The sequence below is a fragment of the Falco biarmicus genome, chromosome 14 (assembly GCF_023638135.1).
Source record: "Falco biarmicus isolate bFalBia1 chromosome 14, bFalBia1.pri, whole genome shotgun sequence".
NCBI lineage: Eukaryota > Metazoa > Chordata > Aves > Falconiformes > Falconidae > Falco > Falco biarmicus.
In genome coordinates this window covers 19,159,872-19,181,069 of record NC_079301.1, presented here as the reverse complement: position 1 = coordinate 19,181,069, position 21,198 = coordinate 19,159,872, and the positions used below count along the sequence as shown (strand labels likewise).

The 21,198-nt window shown below is 43.1% G+C and overlaps 3 protein-coding genes across 5 annotated transcripts in view; 2 read left to right on the top strand and 1 right to left on the bottom strand.

Annotated features, from left to right (window-relative positions):
- COL4A6 (collagen type IV alpha 6 chain) overlaps positions 1 to 2,032 on the top strand; it is a 139,743-nt gene extending 137,711 nt beyond the window's left edge. The window contains exon 45 of the mRNA XM_056359746.1: positions 623 to 2,032. Coding sequence (XP_056215721.1) covers positions 623 to 883 — 261 coding nt within the window. The 3' untranslated portion in view covers positions 884 to 2,032. The remainder of the gene's footprint in view (positions 1 to 622) is intronic.
- A 1,444-nt stretch (positions 2,033 to 3,476) lies between these two features.
- On the bottom strand, positions 3,477 to 16,312 carry ATG4A (autophagy related 4A cysteine peptidase). Its single transcript, XM_056359747.1, has 13 exons — positions 16,214 to 16,312; positions 14,532 to 14,642; positions 13,277 to 13,348; positions 12,817 to 12,915; positions 11,484 to 11,585; positions 10,886 to 10,958; positions 9,465 to 9,544; positions 8,267 to 8,454; positions 8,078 to 8,156; positions 7,044 to 7,189; positions 6,410 to 6,466; positions 5,148 to 5,259; positions 3,477 to 4,771 (listed from the first exon to the last, which is right to left on the bottom strand). Exons 1-13 carry the CDS (start codon positions 16,221 to 16,223, stop codon positions 4,707 to 4,709), a joined length of 1,194 nt encoding a protein of 397 aa, XP_056215722.1. The 5' UTR covers positions 16,224 to 16,312; the 3' UTR covers positions 3,477 to 4,706.
- Positions 16,313 to 16,463: 151 nt separating this feature from the next.
- PSMD10 (proteasome 26S subunit, non-ATPase 10) overlaps positions 16,464 to 21,198 on the top strand; it is a 60,210-nt gene continuing 55,475 nt past the window's right edge. The window contains exons 1-6 of one of the 3 annotated variants that reach the window (XR_008825446.1): positions 16,464 to 16,614; positions 16,746 to 16,844; positions 17,871 to 18,017; positions 18,125 to 18,291; positions 19,039 to 19,167; positions 19,321 to 19,458. Coding sequence is in view for 2 of the 3 variants with exons in the window: in XM_056359569.1 (XP_056215544.1) it covers positions 16,501 to 16,614; positions 16,746 to 16,844; positions 17,871 to 18,017; positions 18,125 to 18,291; positions 19,321 to 19,474 (681 nt within the window). In the remaining variant the exon portion in view is untranslated. Of the gene's footprint in view, positions 16,615 to 16,745; positions 16,845 to 17,870; positions 18,018 to 18,124; positions 18,292 to 19,038; positions 19,168 to 19,320; positions 19,676 to 21,198 lie in introns of those variants that run through there. The other 2 variants (XM_056359569.1, XM_056359570.1) reach the window with 2 other exon arrangements.

Below are 21,198 nucleotides of genomic sequence, written 5' to 3'. Positions count from 1 at the left end.
TGGCCCGCTGTGGGCTTCCCGAGTCCGTTCCCATTTAGCTGGCCACCTCGCCCCTGCTGCTGGCGCTCAGCGGTAGCACTGACGCAGTAGTTCTGTATTGCTACATACAATATATAAAACAGATACTTTGTTCTTCAAACCTTTAAATGTGGAAAACACTAATTAAACGACTGGGTTGTCTTAATCTCCTCTCCCAGTGGAAAAAGCATTTTCTGTTGCACTCTCCTAGAAGCTCATTAGTATAAGATTGTTAGAAAAATCTGAAGCCAGCATATGAAGTTACCAAGTTTTCCCAGCTTGCAAGTGAGGAGCTGGTTTTCTGTTATACCAGACCTGCGTATTCAGCCTGAGGATGTTCCTGTGCTGCTTCGCCTGTAGCTCTGGCTCAGAAGACAGATACTTATATAATAGAATAAATTTATATTATATATATAATAAATATTTATATATATATATAAAATAAATAAAATGTAATATGTAATAAAAATAATAAGATAAGAAGTAGCCAGCACATAATTTTGGTGGCCCGTTTTACTCCTTTTAACAACGGAACTGGAGGAGTCCCCTGTTCACCTCCCGTTCTGTTCCTCTGGACTCATTGAACCTGCCATCTTTATTTCAGCATACCGCGGCCGGTGCGGAAGGTGGCGGGCAGTCCCTGGTCTCGCCTGGGTCCTGCCTGGAGGATTTCCGCGCTACTCCGTTCATTGAATGCAACGGCGCTCGGGGCACCTGCCATTACTTCGCAAACAAATACAGCTTCTGGCTGACGACGGTTGAGCAGTCGCAGCAGTTTGTCAGTGCTCCTCCCTCAGAAACTCTGAAAGCAGGACAGCTTCGAACGAGGGTCAGCCGCTGCCAAGTGTGCATGAAGAACCTGTAGGAACAAAAACGCAGTCACAGTAACAGTCTTTGTTACCTAAGGCTAGACGTCGCTGTTGTGAAGAAGGATGAGTTCATAAACCTCTTGGTGTGTGGGTGAATTGAGGCAGCCAAAATTCGACAAAAATTGAGTGTCAAGTCCGGGAGTTTGACTGCGCACAGAGGAGGGAGACACCGGTGCTCTGAGACCCCTTTTTTTTATGGAACACGGTGCTATGCTTTTACTTCAGTGGGGGCTTTTTCCCCTCATTTATGGCTACCTCAGAAAGTCTCTGCAAGTTCCTTATTCAGACCGAAGAGTAACGGGTGTCTGACATTACGCCGCTCCTCTGGCCATGGCACACACAACAGGAGAGACTTTTCACAAGTTAAGCTTTACCAGTGTCTTTGCAAACAGTATTTGGTCTAGCATAAGGGAATGAAGACTCGTTCTCACATGAAATACAGAGCTAGCTAAAGTTTATCAGTGTAGTGTAGGTGACGTAGAAACACTTAAGTATTAATGGTTGATAACTGCCTTCCTTAGGAAGACTCATAATTTGGTTCGCTTTGCTTATTAAACAGATGGGACGTTCTTTCCTCCAGTGACAGGTAATCAATTCTAATCCAAACTTTCATCCACGGTTAGCTTTAAAGAGCTACCCCGGAGAAAAATTCAATTTTTGATGTGAAGATGAGTTCAAACCACCTCTAGCGTTTTTCATAGCTTTCTACTGAAATATATTGCAGGTAAAATGTCGACTTGAAGGCCTGTGCTTATCTTCTGGCAGGCAGGTGATGAGCAGCCACCAGGAACGTTTCGTTACTCAGAACGTACGTTTCCTTTCTGAGGTAGCCTTGGCACACTTGTAATTCTCCGAGCTGTGCATAGTTGAAAAGCAGAGGCTTCACTAGGCAGCACGCAAGCTTGTGCAAACACAGAAGCCAGCAGTTATGGGATGTGCATTTTTCACTCCAGTCACGATGTGTAGTACACTTCTTCCCCTGGGCATTACTCCCACGAGTTTAAGGAACGGTATTTCCAGTGTATGCACTGTTAACCAGTCATGCTTTCCTTTAGGGCATAATTAAAGTGCCACTAATTGTATTATCCTTGTATATTTTGAGGGAAAGCCATGAAAAAAGGTATGCTAATATATATATATATATATATATATATATATATATAAAAGGAAGTCATTTAGTTGGGCTAAAGTTATTATCATCGACCTCCCTAGAGTGAAGCATATGAAATCCTTAGGTGTTTGGAAGAAGTGCCTTGCAAATACCCCTTGGCTTAAAAATCTTAAAGACAGAATTGTTCAGAAAATTATTATTAATGCAAGACTGAGACATTGTTTTAGTGTTATTTCTTTACTAGGTTCTAGGCTCTAGCTCTGTCCAGCAAAATAGTTCTTTTAAGAACATGCTTACTTCTAAGCAGATAATATTTTTATCTGTATGATTATTTACATGCGTAATGTAATATTGCCTTCCTAGACCGGGGTCAGACCGCTGTGGATGTTCTGAGTTGAACCACACTGGAGATGAGCAGGGAATTTGTGAAGAACAATTTAAGTGTTTCATTTAACTTACTCCTAATTGTGAAAGATCAGCAACTGCTTGGGGTTTATTTTGCCAGTATCCTTAGGGCACTGTAACGCTGCTGGGTGGCAATCCCGCTGCGCAGAGTAGCCAGCCTACTTCTTAGCTGTCCCAGCACAGAGGAACCTGTTGTAGCTACATCTTGGGTTACGCCAGCACCCCTTAGAGCGCTGCGTGCCCACAGTGAAGCCCGTACTTTGTGAAGATTTGTGCAAACAGCTGGCAAACGAGTTTTTCAGCTGTCGGGCTCCCACGGTGCTATAAAAAGGGGGTCGATCAGGTTGTAGCTACAGGGACTCAGTTTGATTTTGGAACACGGGCACATCCAAATACAATTAGTTTTCCAGGATCAGCGCCTTACGCATTTTAAGGGAACCGCTTCTGCTGTGGTAGCCTGGCTCCACAGCCAAGCTCCCCCCGCCCAGCCGCCCCCCACAGCAGCCCCCGGTGCGTGGGGCAGGGGTGGCACCCCCCCGCCACCCTTCCGGGGCCCCGGTCTCAGAAATCCGTCTGCCTGCGCCCAGAGTGCTTCCTCACGAGGGCTGCAGGGCCAGGGCATCCTCGCTGGAGAGCATTTACCTGACAGCTACATGGGGAACAAGTATACTGTACCCCACTGATATATTTAAAAAAATAAAAATAATACAATAATCTAGGTGCTTCCTTTTGGGGATGTGGGTTTTTAGGGTGGTGGTTTTTTGGGGGGGTTTTTTTGGCAGTTACTGCTCAAGATGGATCATTTCAGAGCCAGGACTTCATTGTTGTCTATGGGGAGGAAAGGGCTATAATTGCTGTTACATGGACAGTGAAGAAGTAACACTTCAATTTAAAACCAACCAACCACGCCGCTAATCCATGGAAAGGGGAAGAAAATTGTATTTTTTTCGACGTGTATAGGTTCCAAACTGTAATAAACTTTGAAAGCAAACAAGATGAAATACGATCTGGTTAACTATTTTCTTGGGAAGCACCCTGGCCTGATGGGGACGTGCAAGTGAGAGGAGACAGCATTCACAATTTCTCTACGTTCTCATTTATTGGTGAAGATGAAACTGCGATTCATGTGCATTACACTATCATGACAAAAAAAAACCATAACGGGGACTGTCTGATAGTAAAAAGGAACTTTATAATGGATTCAAAGATCTTTGCCTTTAATTATTCTGAGCTGGTTTTCTTATGGCTGCTAAAGAGATACTCCGCCTTAGAAACAAAACCTCACAGGCTGTTCTGATAAACCTGTAGAATTAAGGCACTTTTACCAAAACAGATTTCAAAAGGCAACAAGTCAAAACCCAACAATTAAGCAATTTGCATATGCCTATATATTAAGTTTTAAGATAACCTGGTTTATATTTAGTTCACACAAACAAATTAACAAAATATAGCAGCATACAACCTATGAAAAGCTTAAGAAATTTATTAGATGCACAGATAAAGTGCTGTAACAGAGACACTTGTGTAAATCTTTTTAAAAAATAAATAAGGTACAGTTAAACCACCTTTGACTCATTTAGGCTGATGTTTTTTGTGGAGCTAAATTTTAATGATTTGAATTTTAAGGTCAAGGTGAAATATATCGTAACAGTGGTTGTGATCTATATCGACTATTTGAGTCTCCTGTTCCTCTCGAGGTTTCCCAGAAACAGGAAGGCTATTGCAAAACGTATACATTAGACATAGTTCCTTTTACAGAAACATTTTTGTAATAAAGTGTGGTTGCTCAAATACATGTTAAAATATTTAACAAGGAAACAATTTTCTTCTGATCCAGTCGATCTTTTAAACAAGACAATGTATTTTTTTTCTACGATGCAGCCCACAGGAGGGAACAGAAGTAAACATCCTCCTTAACTGAAGACTGTTGCTTTAAGAACTAAACTATTGCATTACGTGAGAGCAAGAAATAGCCATTTTGCATTATCCCTTTCTCCAAACATACAGCCCACTGGTAAGACTTAGTTTTGCCTTAATCTCAAAGGTCCATTTGTCTTCGGGAAAGACGCACGTTAAAGAGAGGCGCCCTTTACAGGCCTTTGCTTGTACGGTCTCTGACTGCCTTTCCATGTGGGGAAGCTCTTGGACAGAAGGAACTGTCACGGTTGGAGTTTTGGATGCTACTAGGTTTTTGTGCTCTGTTATCGGTAATTTCAGGCACTTTGGGGCTAAGATGGCTGTTTAAGTCAATGCAATAATATTAGCAGGATGTTCAGTGCTCAGAAGGGTCACCACAGTTTCCTTCATACACTCAGGATTTCAAATTCTTCTTCCAATTCAAATAGCTTGTCGGTAGATTCGATGAGTTCTGAAAAAAAAATAAAAAATTAAACAATTTAGAATCTGAAGCCATGCATGACTTTGTTTACTTCAGAAAACAAACCGAAAATACCCACTCTTCTGGAATGTGTCCTTCAAAGTATTTTTTTAAGATGTAAAAATATTAATAATTTTTTTAATATATATATACACACACACACACATATATATATATATATGTGTGTGTGTGTGTGTGTTAGCAACTGTACGTGGCCTGTCTGGGTAACTGTCTGCTACTCTGTAAGAATAAGGCATTTAATCACGTGGCGACTGGTTGACACTCGCTTGTTCCACCTGTGATCGTTCTTCTATTTGTTACCGAGGACCATCCCCCTGCACGACAGAGCGTTCAGCGGGTACCACACCTGCTCCTGTAGTTGTCACTTCTGGCTTCGTTGGAGGTATGAAAGGAGGCCAGTGTGGCGGATGCTTCTGGACCAGCTCAAACATCCGTAGGCTTTGCTGCTTTAGAATCTCCTGAGGACAGAAGACTTGCATTTTAAAAGAGGCTTCAAGACAACCTTCAAACACAAAAAATGCCTGCTTAATTAAAATCATTTTTATTTACGTATGTTTATCAAAAACCAAAGACTTTATGCAGACATACAGTGAAACCTGTTGTTTCCAGTACCTGCCATTAAGAATCACTGCTTCACCGATCTCTGTAACGCTGTCCTAGCTGAAAACACACCAGGAAGACAGATCTCGAGCTGTCCTACAAGTTATCACTGCGTTATAATTAACTTTGACCTACACTCATCTGTAATTTTGACACCAAGAACATACAGTATTTTCCGCCTTTTAAATGAAAATTTCTTGCATGGACCTCTCTGTGTTCACGTTTCCTGTTGATCAACGGGAACAAAAGATCTGTCAGCTCTAAAAACCCTAATGTTTTGATCAGGAAAGATAAGTTATTATTGAAGCCAAATTCCACTCCTCTTCCATCAGGTATGCTGCATCATAACCTGCATTTCAGTTATTTACAAACTGCTTTCCTTAGCCTTTTTTTTTTTTTTTCTTTAATAACTGCTTTTAGAGACTGGTGTTACTCCACGTCCATACTGCTGCTGCTTAGTACACCAACTACATGGAGAAACTGCCTAAAGTCCTTTTTCTGTGGCAGCAAGCGCCTTCGTGTGTCAAAAGGCAGTTCAGCAGGAGCCGGAGGGATTCAGCACTTACAGAATCAGGCCTTTTGTGGTACCACAGACTAACAGTCATAATTAGAACACATAATAATGTATAAAACAATAAAAATGGATCAGGAAGCAAATAAATAAATAAATTGCTACAATACGGCAGTTAAAACTTACTTTTAACATTTATTTCTCAGTAAATGAGGGTAAGTTTCAGCCACTGACATAGCAGTGCTAAAAAAAGAAAAAATTCTGGAGGGTGTATATTTAGACTCACTTTCCAAGCAGCGGGGTTGATGGCTGTCAAAATGCTGAACAAGCTCCAATTAGCAATTCAGTAGTACTGGCTTACCCTGCTGCATTAGTGCATTCTTCTCTATGGCTCATTTAATTTGCATGCAGAGAAAGATGTGATAGGAGTTTCTTTTTTTTAATAAAAAAAAAAAAAGCATTATTTCATACAGAGCAAATAAAGATAGTATCATTACCTTTTGCACAAGACTACACCAGTTATCAAAATCACATTCTTCTTTGCAAAAGAAGCCCTAAAGAAGAAACACAAGACAGTAGTAGTATTAATCACAACAGGTCAATGAGCGAAGGATGCTGCGGTATCTTTATGCATAGTTTAAAGCTTTAGAAACATGTCTCCAGCTCACCCGTCACCCAACCAAAGGGTACTGGCATGGGATCACATTTATTTCTTCAGCTGCCATGGTATTCCTGTGACTTACACTGGATGACTTTACAAGTAATGCCATTTAAAGAATTGTAAGTTATATAAAGTAAGTTAAGCTCAGGTAAGTAGCTGGTCCAGAGCAGCCGTGCTTATATGGCAGTGATGGAATAAAATAAGGAAACCTGATTCAGTGCCTTGCTTTGACTCTCAAAATACTTCTTGCAAAAGGTAAATGCTGCTCGCTAAAGCAAACAATTAGCTTGACCCAAGATTAATCTGCCCTACGCAGTTAATGTACAAACTACCACGTGTTGCATTTTAGATCACTGAAGACTGCCCTGTGATCTCGATTCTGCTCAAGGAAAAGCATTACTGGCCTTACCGATATACAGAGGTATTACCCCGAAATAAAGTACATGCATCTATGATTTCCCAACACCTACTAAAGCTACTGAAGGGTCCAAATTCATGATCTTCATTCTGTGTGGGGCTTGCTGGCAGTGGAAGCTCTGGTCATCGACTGTGCCGTTTTCTTCTGAATCTACAAAGCTTTGAGTGGTGTGAGGATCCAAATAGATCAGCTCGTTGCCTGTACGGGTAAAATCCATATCTTGTTAATAAGCAAGAGACTTTAATAAGAACTTGTTCCATCTAGACTTGTAAAACAGAAATTAAAGGATCATCACAGTCCCCAGCTAGACTTTCTAGCTAGAGAGTCTTTAAGAAAAACAGTTATTTAGACACAATAGTTCCCCACTATACTAGGGTATTTAGTGTCATTTTATATTGTGACCTATTACTGTAGATTTTTTTTCTATGTAAGGTCCAATATATTTTTTAAAAATCTCAGCTGTTGTAATCCCTAACATTCCACAGATCAAAAAGTACAGGATGACCAGAAATGCAATCTGTAATCCCACTAGGCATTCATTCAGAAATTGGAATGAAGTCAACTGACTAAAACAGCTCAGGTTTTACAAAAGGAAGAACAAAATAAGTATGGAGCAAACAGGTGAAATCTGAAAGACTGAATCTAGTGCTAACTATTCCTTTAATTAATAAAGGAAGACATGGAAGAAGGTGAAAAACTGCTATCAGAAGTTTGAAGTATGAGAAAATAATTTAAGAAAATGATGAAGCACTTTTGATGAATCAAACAAGACACCCTTCATTAGGAAGTATTAATGATTGGGAAAAATCCGGTATTTTAGCACTAGCGACATTTGCAACTTGTCAAATGCTACCGACTTTCCTTAGTGCGCCTTTCTTGCTTGTATCATTACTTATCTTTATGTCAAGCTTTGCTATTTTTCCATTCCTGTAAGGATGATCCCATACTGTTGCCGAAATACATGATGTGTGTTTCTTCTTCTATTCTATTCTCATTCTTAAACTGCTTACCATTTCCCCTTCCAAAAAACCACCCTCCTTTCTCTTTAAATCATAGGCATTTTTAGAATGTTTCTTTTTTCCTTACCTAGAAATCCTATGAAATAGTAGGCATTATTTGGTTTCCCTCCTAATGCTCCCAAAGACTGTGGCATCTTAAAGCATTCCTAGGAGTTCACAGGGAGAAAAACAAAATGGAAGTTGATTTGTTTATTGATGTCACAGATACCTGAACTTAGTGCACAATAACAAACAATTCGCTGAAAAAACCACTTACTTTAAATGCATCAATATATACTGGATTTATGTGATTTATCCCTAGCCTTAGAGGTATAATAAGCAAGAGGGGCTTCCAGCCTGTGCAGAATCCTGCTGCATTTTTATTTCGGCCAAGAGCGCTTCTGTGCAAATGCGCGCTGCTGTGGGCCGCGCTGCTGCTCTGGGGAGGGGACCAACACATCTTCTCTGCGGGAATAAAAACAGGGATCAGTGAATGCACAAAGGGACACGGAGCAGACCTTCCTCTCCATCACGAATCACACTACTTTGCCAGATGTCTTCATGGAGCTCCTGTTTTAAGACAAGAGGAGCAGGGCGTGGAAATCGTAACTATTTAGTAGAAGTAACTCCAGCAGACAGAGCATGTGCTGGCGCATTAGCGAGACGTGAGATAAACAAGTGGGGGATGAAAATTTAAGACTGAAGTTACATTTCCTACTAGCATTATTAATTCTGTCAGGCTTTCCCTGGGAAATTAAATGGCAGAGATGACAGCATTAGAAACTGTTCAGTGAACTCTTCACTTCTCGTGATGTAAACTTAAAACAAGCAGAAGTAGGGACTAAAGTCGAAACAGGCTGTGGCTAAATACCACTTGTAAACCCACCTTTCTCACAGCTAAAAATGAAGCCTGGCCATGTGTTTCTCTAGGATCTGCCCCTGCTTTCTCTTTTGCCTGACAAAAGCACATCTCTATGGCAAACTGTATTAAAAACAATTCCCTGTATTTCTGTGTACTGCAGCTTCATTCCATTTCTGGGGCAGGACTTTAGATAGCACAGAACAAACTCCCATCTTCTCCCGACTGGCACGGTATGCAAGTGGGTCACCAGAAAGGGTCACCTACGTCGTTCTGGGTTAGCTAAAGTTTTAGACACCCAAAAGCTGAGTCTCCATTTCCTTTATTCCTTTTCTTACCCTGGGAACAAGCAGGGACGGCCCAGAAGTATTGTGTTCGTGTTTGGATACATTCAGGAAAGTGGAGTCAAATCAAAAACTGTAACCAAAGAACTAATCGTAGAATTGTTTAAGTTGGAAAAGACCTTTAAAATCACTGAGTCCAACCGTAAACCTAACACTGCCAAAATGGAAAATTTCCCAAAACGATCAAATCTGCTGTCAGTTTGAGCTATTCCTCTCCTTGAACATTCACTAAAATGGTAAAGAATTCCTGGAAAGACTTTTGTTTCACTTACTGATGTCTTCAATGACCACCGTATTGTCCATAGATACATAAACTGCTAATGAATTCCATTCATCAAATAAAGCAAGCTTCCTAGAAAACATTAAGGTAATAAAAATTAATATAAACTAATTAGGACCATGAGCGTGGCTTTTCATTCAGGACAATTAGATGGTTCCAGAATTAAAAAATTAAATTTTTTCTTTAGAAAAACATCTTTTTTTTTTTTTTTTAAGTCTCCATGTAATAAAAAGATAACTCTTTGAATATTTAATATTTAATACTTTTAGAAGAATAAATACTGAGTGGTACCAGGAAAAGCACACACACTGTACCATGTGAAAACAGTTTTGTCCTTTTGCCAAATGCAGTGATAGCAACAGCGCAACCACGTCATTAGGTTTATTACTTTGTATTGCATTTAGCAGCCTCCACAATGGGATCCCGACCACTGTGTCTGGCATTAGCCACAGAAGGAAGAAACTCCTGCGCCAGTTTTGCACGTTGCTTTTGGCTTAAGAAGTTCCACTAAATTCAGCGGAACGATTTCTGTGCACATGCAGCCAGCAGACTCAAGGCGTTAAAAGCTAAATTTTTAATTTAAATTTAAAAGCTAAAGGTTTTTGGCACCCAAAAGTGAGGAGAAAGGCATTACAGCACACAAGTTTCTGCCCACTGCTGTGAAATCCAAATCTCTGGGGAAAGGAGCTACACCCTTACACTGCACAGGCAGAGTCAGCTGTCTCAAATAAGCCAGAAAAACCTGTGTGAGAGCACTAAGCCATGGAGAATTTGTAAGTGAAAAGAGCTGGAGGCCAGGGCATGCTTCAGCTCCTCTCTCTCTCTCTCTCTCTCTCTCTCTCTCTCCAGAACACACGTCTGTCCCGGGACTGCAAAGAATTTAGCCTCCACTTGAGATTTTGGCCCCGTCCCTCAGAAACAGAGCAAAGCCAACTCTTTTAAGCGTGGCTTCTAGACTACGACGAGCTGCCCACGTTTTATACAGCAGCCTTCAGGCAAAGCTGCAGCTCCGACAGTGGGGATTTGCAGTTCGGTTCCCTCCTTGGCCTGGACGCCTGCACTCGATGTTTCAGGCCACCTTGTTCACCACCTGCGTGGTGGCACTCTTGACCCATCAAAGCCGAGCCACTTAGTGGAAAGGAATACACGTGGCTGGAGAGACCTTTTTGCAGGTCTTCCCCAGGCTCTTGGCACATTAAAATGCAGAACTCGCCTAATCCTGACCCAGTACCTGCCCACCAGGCCACAGCGTCATGGTCCGCACTGCAACTGCAGACAGACGGCACACATGCTCCTGATGCTGAGAGGGAGACGGACCTTTAAAACTCTTATCTTGGGCCTTATTATCTTGGTCTCTGAGCTTGGCTGCCCCAGAGGAGCACATTCTGAATGAGCCAGTGGGATGTGACTTACTTCAGTACTTGAGCAACCGTATTTGGTCCAAACCATTCTCCAATCGATTTCCCCTCTCCAACCCCCATCTGCGCTGTTTTTATGAGAAAACACACAGAAAAAAGAGACCACAGAGAGTCTGGTCATAATATATGTTAAATAGCACGACCTACTAGTATTTTGGCATACGTTCTAGAGCAATTGCAAACTGTATTTAGCAACAACAATTATTTTCTCCATCTATGCTCTTCAAATCTTAACAACCACTAGCTCCTTTACAAAAAGTTTCTAAACTCTTACAAGGATTACAAATATTGGTGTTCTTTATGACAAATTACAGCAATAAGCTTCACAACTGTCTATGCTATCAGCTCTGGTACCCACAGCTCACATACTTCATCAAGAACCAGATTCTAGTATACAGATTTATTTAGGTCTCAGTGAACAACATTTCTGAACTATTATACTTTGTACCCATTTGCATGCATTTTTAATTACATGTAAATGTATACATTGTCTTCATATTGAATATGAAATACATTAATTCAAAATTTTACATTAGAAAGTTTTAACGCTGTAGGAGTTTCAGTAGAAAAAAAAAGTTGATGTCTGTTCTTACCCATTTGGTGGATGGAATAACAGCAATCTTTTCTATCTAGAAAGCACCGTAAGATTCTATGATATTCTTCTGGTTGTTTTTTGTGTTTTTCCCATTGCCAATCTTACAAAACAAAACAAACAAGCAAACAAAAAAAGAAAGAGTTACAAAGATTAAAAAAAAGGTTTCCATTCTAGACAGGTGAAAGCAATACAATGAGATGCTAAAAGACTAATGTACAATTAATCTCTAATATTTACATTTCGTTTAGAGTTCCTCTAAGTCACAGCTTGTCATTGTCAAGCTGTCCTTTATCACTGCAGGCTAGACTGTGAAAACTGAGAAAATGAAATAAAAGAGTCAAGTGCAAATACATGCTGAATGATCACTGCTGAGAACTGATAGCTACTGCTCTGTGTGAGCTTCCAAGATTGTTTAAATCTATATGCTCTGCTTAGATTGTCTAGATCGGTAGGCATTTGTAAGATAATGATGGAAGATCCATAAAGCAAAGTCCAAACACAAGGCTGGCCCTCTCCCCCAGCACAATCCAAAATGCAGCGTTGCCATGTATGCTCTTGCTTCTAATGTAAGGTAGTTACCCTGCATCCGCTGACAGAGAAGCACATACATACAGGGCTGATATTATAAAGCAGCTACATACTACAAGTTCATAGTCTAGTTCTTCTCAGGTAATTTGTTTGCCTACTCCTCCAGTTAAATCTTTGCAGCTCTGTTCTGTGGATTCTGTTATCCGAGTAGACGAAACCACAAAGCGTGCTGCCATAGAAACCACAGCACAACAGCACAAGGATTACAGACCTGACCGTAAGACTTTAATTGATACTGCAGCTCCACACCGACCAGACCTCTGATACTTACCTGTCGTCCTGGGGTGTGAGGCTTAAGAGCTTGCACTAATGGGTTCTGCTGTGGGGTTTGGACCTCAGGCTGGTGGCCGGTGAGTGGTCTGTGAAGCACTTTGTATGATGTCTATACCATGTCACTACTCGCACAGTCACTGTGTGCAAACATTTGGTGGCTACATAAGCAATGAAGAGAACGGTAAGAACTCAGACCCAGGTTTTCCCTTGATGTCAACATGGGTATTCCTCAAAAAGATGTATAGAATAACGACAGTAGGATTCCCTACTTGTCCTCCCTCTATTTCTGTTTCTCTGCTTAAGGCTGGCATGATTTCACCCTGTCACACAACAGTAATTCACTAGTACCTTCTATCAGGGCATAAAAAAGGTTCATTAATAAATTTAGGCTTTGCGCTTTTATGAAAAACTACAACAAAAATTGAACTGTCTCCAAACCACACAAAAGTTCACTCAGCAACAATACTCACCTCTTCCTAAATGTCTGCAGATCAGTGCTTGGGCCAGCATCATCTGCCCACATCGCAGCATACAGCCCCAGCCAGCGTCAGACGAAGGACCAGTGCCTCCTGTTAAAAAAGTTCATTACAATGAATATGGGCTTTAAAACAGTGGAGCACCACAGAGAAAATGTCAAAGTTAAAATCTCTAACAACTGCCTTAGGGATAAAACACACTGAGCAAGACCTTTTCTTTCCATACTGCCAACCTAAATTCACTTACTAACTTCGCTCTACAAATATGAAGACCTGATTATGTGCAGGTATAATTCAACACAGTTTTTATTAGCTTTAATATTTTGTTTGCATAAACAGTTAAAATGATGCTCAAAATGTTCTAATACTGGAAAGATCATTTTCCAGTCCATGATAACATCACTAATCCTGCTATTTAATTTATAACAAGGCAGCTGGTCTGCTGCATACTCACCAATTGGTGAAAACTTTCTTCTATATGTAAACCAGAGACGAGCACTTATATCCAACAATAACTTGGATTTGTCTGGAATATTTTTAGAAGGAAAGAAATTATTAAAACGGACTTTTAAAAGTGAAAAATCCTGGTTTTCCCTGTACAGTCAACATATAGAGTGCATGGAAGACTCTTACTAGCTTTTACATGTAAGACCCTTAATACTTACAACATTTTTAGCTGTTTAAACACAGAGAGGTTTTGTAGACTGCTAATTAAGTTAACTTATTAAGGATGAAATAATTATTAGCCAACGAAGTTTTACAAGATGTTTGGAATGGCTATGCCCAGCTTGAATGAAACAACTAGGGAGAACTATGTCCTCAGGAAAGAACTGGTAAAGCAAGTTAAGAAAGGTAAAGAATTTCTGCATGCAAACCAAGATGGAACTATACATTACCTCCAAACCCAACACAAAGTCATTTTAAGAAAAGGTTACTAATACTAATATATCTTTTTTTGTTTTTTGAAATTCATGTATGTACAGAATTCTCCCAAAGGCTCTGAAGAAGTCCTAGGAATCTTATTTGCTGCATTTTCTCTGAGCCATCAGACTGGCTGGGCTTTTCAAGGGATCCTTGAGTGATCAAGGCTGCGTGCAGTACCCTCGGCTGTCCTGAACACCATGCCTGCACTGGTGGCTGCTGCTTTTGACATGTAACACGGGAAGATGCCCTTGTCTTCTCCCCACGGAACAAAACTAATTTTTGAAATCTCATTTTTATATGATATATGAATACATCACTGCTATGACTTCTAGGTCATATATTTATTTTCATCAAAATATAGTATGTGCTGTAGATGGAATTTCTTCTTCTTCTTCTCTGGAAATACCATTTTAGTTGTGAATAACAGGCTGCAGACAGCATCCCATAAGGGAAAATAACATTGGTATTACTGAACCAAAAAATTCCCCCCCACACTATTTATTTATCTATTTCTGAGTCATTTGATGTTGAGAAGCCTCATACTTGACCAGCCTTTGCTACAACTACAAGCTGTTGCATGAATTACGGTACAAAGTACATTGGTGAACTTCTCGTTTCATTGTAGGATGAGAATACTACTGCCTGTAGTTGGTTTCTTGCTGATGGAGAAATATAAACCTCTCTCGTGAGACGTTTAGAGAACCTAAGGAAATCGGAAGCTGCTGCTGCATGCGAATATATGAACGCTCTACAGAATTTATAGATCATTTTTATTCTAAAGATACCTGTGTTTAGGTGGTGTTGCCTTCCTAGAATCCACACTGGCTCGTGCGTTTCTGGAAATTCTTCTAAGTAGTCTGACAAAATAGTGATCTGGTTTTCATACCTAGATAAAACTGAACAGGAATACAAAAAATTCAAACTCCATTTTAGCCCTTTGCTCTTTTATGCTCAACTCTTGAGTTCTTAGACTGAACTAGCTGCGGTTAGTCTTTGGGTCTTCTGAACAGCGCTGCCAGCTGCATTTACTGTTTTCCTTTTAACAAGATGTTCCGACAGTGAAATACCCAATGTCTTGGCTGGTTCTTATTTTGATCCTCAGTGACTGCCAAGAGAAAATAACATGGCTGACACGCCGCCTGACTGAAGCCACTCAGCCTGACTGAAGTTCAGGATGACTGCAGCGAGAGTAAGATTTGATTCAAGGAAATGAGGAAAGGAAAAAAACCAATTCAGACATCACAGCATACGTGCACTTGCTTGATCTTAAATGTGCAAATACCGCCACTCAGAACGATTACGGCCTCGTGCTTAATGGGGAGCATGTGAAAAGTGTTAGCAAGGCTGGGTTTTACTTTCCTACGTGGAGATTGTAAACACTTTGGGGAAAAAGTGGTGTGTTAATGTTATTATCCAATGCTACATCTGTTCAGTGTCAAATAACAAATGATAATTAATGCTACTAAAAGATGACAGTTCATTCATTTTTTTAGATGATTAAAGCAGGGGTTTTGGGATGAGAGAAACGGGCCTTCAATTGTAAAACCTAATGTAAAATAATGCCTTTTAGTTAAGAACCTTTAGGAATAAGCTAAAAAAAAGCAGAAATTTAAAGTGAAAGTAAACACAATTATCTTTTACTCTTCGAGTAACTGCACATGTATATATACAGCATAAAGAATGAGTAATCAGCAGGTAAATATACAAAACCACCATTTCATGTAAAAATCGACATTACAGCAACCAGAAGTGGAGCTGAGCTACACCCCCCTGATTCGAGCACCCAGGCCGGTGCTACCAAGCTCTGAGGATAAACCCCCGCATGTCAGCGCGGGCACCAGCTAAAAAACACCATAAACTTCTCTCAGCCTACCTGCCTGCAGAAAAAAAAGTAGAAAAAACAAAGAAGCGAAAGAGCTGCCTGCAGGGTGCTGTGCCCCCTCCGCCGGGAGACTCGCCGCACTGGGGGCAGGCTGCCCGGCTGAGCCCAGGGGCTGCAGACCCCCATCCCGCAGAGCCCAGGGGAGGGAACCGGGGGTCCCCGGGCTCCCCCCGCCCGCCCCCGCTGCTGTGCGCCATGGCAGCCCCCGGGAAAGGGCCCCCTCCCCCCGCTGGCGGAGCCCCGGCCCCAGCCCCCTCACAGCGCCACGCAGCCCCCACCCGCCGCCCCAGGGCTGGCGGCGCCCCCCGGCCGCCCCCACCCCGCCGCCCCCCGCCAGAAGTCCCCTCTCTGCGCCGGGGGAGCCCGCGGGGCCCCGTCCCTCCCGCCAGGCGAACCCCTCACGGCGGAAGGCACCGGCCCCCGCTCGCCCCTCAGCCCGCGGCCGCCTCCCGCGGCGCCGCGGCCCCGCTGGCGGCCCCTGAGGCGCGCCGGCCGCCCCCCCCCTCGCCGACCGCCGCAACGGCCGGGCCCGCAGCCCCCGCTCGCCCCTCTCCCCGGTCGCGGCCTCACGCCGCCGCCCCTCACCTGACTCCATCCTCCCGCTGTCACCATCCTCCTCCTCGCCCCGACACGGAGACACAACACGGCCGCGCCGCGGGGCGCCCCGGGAGCTGTAGTCCCGCCGGCCCGCCAAGGCGCGCCGCCTGCCGCCCGTCGGACTACAAACCCCAGCAGCCCCCGCGGCGCCAGGGGCGGGAGGGGCGGCCCGCTAGGAGCCATTGGCTGGGGTGGCGCCGGCGCCCCTCTGATTGGCCGGCGCTTGGCCGTGCCCCGCCCCCGCCGGCAGGGGAGGTGGCGAGCCCGCGGGTAGCATGGAGGCCGCGGTGTCCGACGTGGGGGTCTGCAACCTGGCCTACGCCGGGCGCCTGGAGGAGCTGCGGGCCCAGCTGCTGCGCGACAGGGCCCTGGCCACCAAGGCCGACCAGGTCAGCCGGGCGCGGCCCTCCCTGCCCGCCGGGGCGAGGGCGGGCGGCCTGCGGGGCCAGGCCCCGCGGGGCGGCTCCTGTCAGCCGCCTTCCCGCCGGCCGCTCACCGCCCCCCTCCCTCCTTCCCTCAGGACAACCGGACTGCGCTGCACTGGGCCTGCTCAGCGGGACACACGGACGTCGCCGACCTCCTCCTGGGCTTCGGCGTGCCCGTGAACGACAAGGACGATGTGAGTGTGGCAGCCCCGCCGGCGTCCCGCCGCGGGCCGGCCCGGGGTGCTGGGGGGCCGGGGCCGGACTGTGCGCCCCTGTGCGCGGGGAGCTGCGCCGCGCAGTTTCTCTGCGGACCCTTTGGCCGTCACGGCTGGAGCCGCTGCAGTGCCCCGGCGGCGGGCGCTGGTCGCAGCCTGCCTTTTCCTCCTCCTCCGCCCGGCGCTCCGTGTGTCCCGGGCCGTGCCTGGGAGGCTGTGGGAAGCCCACAGGGCTGTGTGTGCGCAAGGAAAGGAGCTGAAGTTATCCCACTGGCCGTGTGGACCGAGGGGGTAGTGAGCCTTGGTGAGCCTCGCTTATTGTCAAGGAATTGTAGGAGAACTGTTCTGAACAAAGTTGCAAAACCGGGGGTGTGCGGGTGGTGGTTGGGGGGGCTTCACGTTCCTGTTATCTCGGTGTGATCCTGTTAAATACGTTGTGCCAAATCATGGAGTGCTCTGAGGATTTCTCATTATTGGGGAAGGCATTACTGAGTAGGTGACAGGTTCGGTGCATTCACAGTTGGAAAAGAGATGGTTTGTTACGGTTCTGGAGGAAGGGCTGAAATAATTATATCCATTATAAAGCATCCTTAAAGAAGGAAATGTTGTCCCATCAGTTTAATTACCATCAGTTTAATTAGACATTAGGATATAGAAAAGATGGTGCAAACTTTTGGAGACCCTTTTTTTCCTCCAGTCTTGCTTGTTCTTAAAAAGGCACTACTGTTAATTCTGCAATTAACAGGGTCAAAGTGCCCTGCAAGATACTGTGCATAACAGAAGTGATTTCTGGCATTTAACTGGCAGCTTTCATAAAGTACTGAATGCAGGCATGTCAGAGGATGTAAGACTTGGCTCTCTGGTGATAATCAATAATGTTTAGCTTTACAGTTACAAAAACATGTGCAGTATGAGTAGCCAAGTCTGTGTTGGGTTGTTTTGTCATGTTTTTTGCCTGAAGCTCCTGGTTCGAATGATGTGTGGGGTTTTTTCTTGCCTCTGTAGGCTGGTTGGACTCCCTTACATATTGCTGCTTCGGCAGGCCGTGATGAAATTGTGAAAGCCCTCATTGCCAAGGGTGCTCATGTAAATGCTGTCAATCAGAACGGCTGTACGCCCCTGCATTATGCAGCCTCCAAAAACAAGCAAGAGGTATGTTTGCCTAAGCTACTGAAGGTGGTGTTGCTCTTGGAAGAAGTATGTAGTTATATTAACTTTACCTCCTCCTTCCCCGCTCCTTTTGCTTTCTACATATTCAGATTGCGATCATGCTTTTAGAAAACGGAGCTGATCCGGATGCAAGAGATCATTTTGAATCCACCCCATTACACAGAGCAGCTGCCAAAGGAAACCTCAAAATGGTACAGATCCTTCTGCAGCACAATGCGTCTGTTAATATACGGGACTCTGAAGGGAATACTCCTCTGTAAGTAATTTTTCATTTTTACTTTGCTTAATATAGCATAATCTCTGTGAAATGAAACTCCATTACTTCAGTTTCTTTTTTTTTATTTCTCATTGCCTCAAAATACTCCCTTGCTTCACACCCCTATGTAATTTAAAAGGATTTGAGAAAATCAGTCTCAATATTTTGCCTGTGTCTGTATGTACATACTCTAATTTGTGTTACTACATCTACTTAAAAAGTGTAGAACACCTTTTGTAATAATTTGGAATATGTTCCATTGCCACTAGAGGGTAGAAAGTGAGCTAATGACTTCAAAGTCGGAGGAAACTGGTCTTGCAGGCTGGCCTACTCTGTGATGCCAAGCAAAAGCTAATTTTGGAAGTTTCTCTTCACCTCTCTAAGGAAAATAAGTTGCAGTTTAAGTCCAGTCCGTCCAGTGTTTGGTATTACCTTAGAGATCAGTTTGAATCTGTAAGGGTAAAACCTTAACTGCTTTGAAGTTGGTGACAAAACTCTGCCTTGTCTACTGTGGAATCAAGATTGTGCTGTGAATAAGATCAGGCAGTATGTTTTAGCTGTACATTGCCCTGGAACAGATATGTTTATTTTCTAAGATACAGTGCCAAATGGAGAAAAGCACTTGCTGCATTTGCAGTAACTCTTTACATCAGATTATTTTTAAGCATTGTACGATTTAGTTTATCGCTTCCAATTCAAATAGAGATGACCATTTTCCCATTTCACTGTGGATTATGTGCTTCTTAGCTTTGCTGACTGCAGAGCCAAATCCTAATCTAAAGAAGCATCTAAATGTTGCGAGGATAATAGCAGGAAGAACGTTCTTGAGGTGCTTAACAACAACAGAGTGACTGGACAACAAGCTTTGGAATCTGTGTAGGTAGTTGCTTGCGTGTGGTTTTGTTGTTCTAGGATGCATCTTCTCCCCCTCCCCAGCATTCATGCTGTCATTTTGGCAAGGCATAAGTACTGCTCTTTATAGGCTTGGACTGTTCAATGGTGGCTGTGGGTTTCTTGTTCTTATTACAGTCACTTAGCCTGCGATGAAGAGAGAGTGGAGGAGGCAAAGCTGCTGGTGTCTCACGGTGCAAGTATTCACATTGAGAATAAAGAAGAACTGACCCCACTGAAAGTGGCAAAGGGGGGCCTGGGAGCCATGCTTAAAAGAATGGTGGAAGGCTAGTGGGGACTTCTGATTTGAGTCTCTTTCCTGTTGCACTTGTATTTAAGACTGCAAACTTCATATTTTGATAGTTCAACTAGGATGTCATATGTGGACATCAGCATGGTAATAAAATGTGTGTATCTAGTTTTCCTTCAAGTACAGTGCCAAAACAACTGTTTGTACTTCTTGTTAATTAAACAGTTCACTGACTTTAAAGTATTTTTCAATATCTTGCAGTTCTTTCAGTTTACACTATGAGCTGTATAAATGTGGTCGTTCCCTCGATTTCAGAACCTAGTTTAGGATTATTTCTTTCAAGCAACAGGACCAAAAAATGCTTTAACCATTTAAAGTCATTTTTCTTTCAGAAGCTTATTCTAGAGTCTTTGTTTTTTCCTTTAGCCTTTGTGATTTGTGTGTGGATTTTTGTTTGGTCTTTTTGTGGGTACTGATTCTTGTCCTTCAGGTGATTCTAAGCTACACCTCTCCCTTTGTGGAATGCAGTTTGCTCAGTTACGTAGATGATGGTACCCACTTCTGTTCTTCTTAGTCTGTTCCAAGTGAGCTCTTGAGTGTTTAAAGCTTTTCTGTTGTTATCTATTGTTACCTTGTTTCTTTGAATCTTTAAATATCCGTATTTGACGAAGTGCACTGGACTGCTTGCAGAACGCAGGTGCAGTGTCAGGGTTACCTCAGCAAATACACCTTATATAATGGATGGTTCTGCATACTTCTCTGAGATGTACTTTGTATCTAATTTTATTTCCTCTTGCTCCTTCTGTAGACTTCTTTCTCTGTTCTGTTTGGCTTCCATTATGTAGCACTGACACTTGCAGTTTACCATCTTATTTTATAACAGAAGACTGGTTTAATCTATTGACTCATAGCAAATCCTGCTATCGAGTTATTAGAAGGCAGAGCTAATGAGACAGAGTCTGAAAAGTGACCTTCTGTTCTGCTGTTGGTAAGATCACTTCTCACACTAGTAGGATAGATTTCCCCTTTCTGAACAATTGATGCTGATGAAATTCTGTGAAATAAAGAACTTTCCTAAAAAGCAGTCTTTGGTGTTATAAAACTTTATTAAACTTTCACGTAACAAACCCAATATTTTCTACATAGCTTGTATGCTTGGGATGTGGACAAGTCAGATGAAACCCTGCCATCGGTTACACAGTATGGAAGTAGAGCGTGTTTGTTCTTCAGCTGCAAGGAGAGGTTGAAATAGAAGATGACAGTTTCTACAGCTTGACTTGTAGGGATTAAGGTAACACCATTTATTTCAATAAGCAAGACAGAAGCTTCCAACCAAACCAATATCTTCACCAAGTACCTTAAGTCTATCCTGGAATGCAAAATGCAGGTTGAATTTCACTGAGAGCACCTGTTGAGAGCAGGAGGTGTAACTTGCCTGGACAGTAAGCTCTGGCCATGCATACCTTGCTTGAAGGCGGAACCTGACTGAGTAAATGTTTCTTCTGTACTGTGCAGGCACTGTTGAAAACTTGAACGGAGAAAAAGTTAGAATTCAGTGTTCATCCTTGATCTTTGTATAGCAAAAAACTCTGCCACAGTTCTGTAGCTTTGTAAATCCACTTCCCTAGGAGATGGTGGCTTGAATATTGGCTTAATATCTGGTTTCCATATTAATGATCCCTACTCCCTCAGGAGAAGATAAATGGGCCATGCAGCAAAGACTGTTGGAACATCTGAGGCAAATTCTGAAAAATGTTTCTCCATCC

Bases quoted from the DNA above. Each gene is read 5' to 3' on its own strand.
- ATG4A (XM_056359747.1), bottom strand. The intron at 13,349-14,531 runs GTATCTTTAGAA...AAAATATTCCAG, and splicing joins GCAACACCACCTAAACACAG to ACAAATCCAAGTTATTGTTG. The intron at 10,959-11,483 runs GTAAGAACAGAC...TCATAAAAACAG, and splicing joins TTATTCCATCCACCAAATGG to CGCAGATGGGGGTTGGAGAG.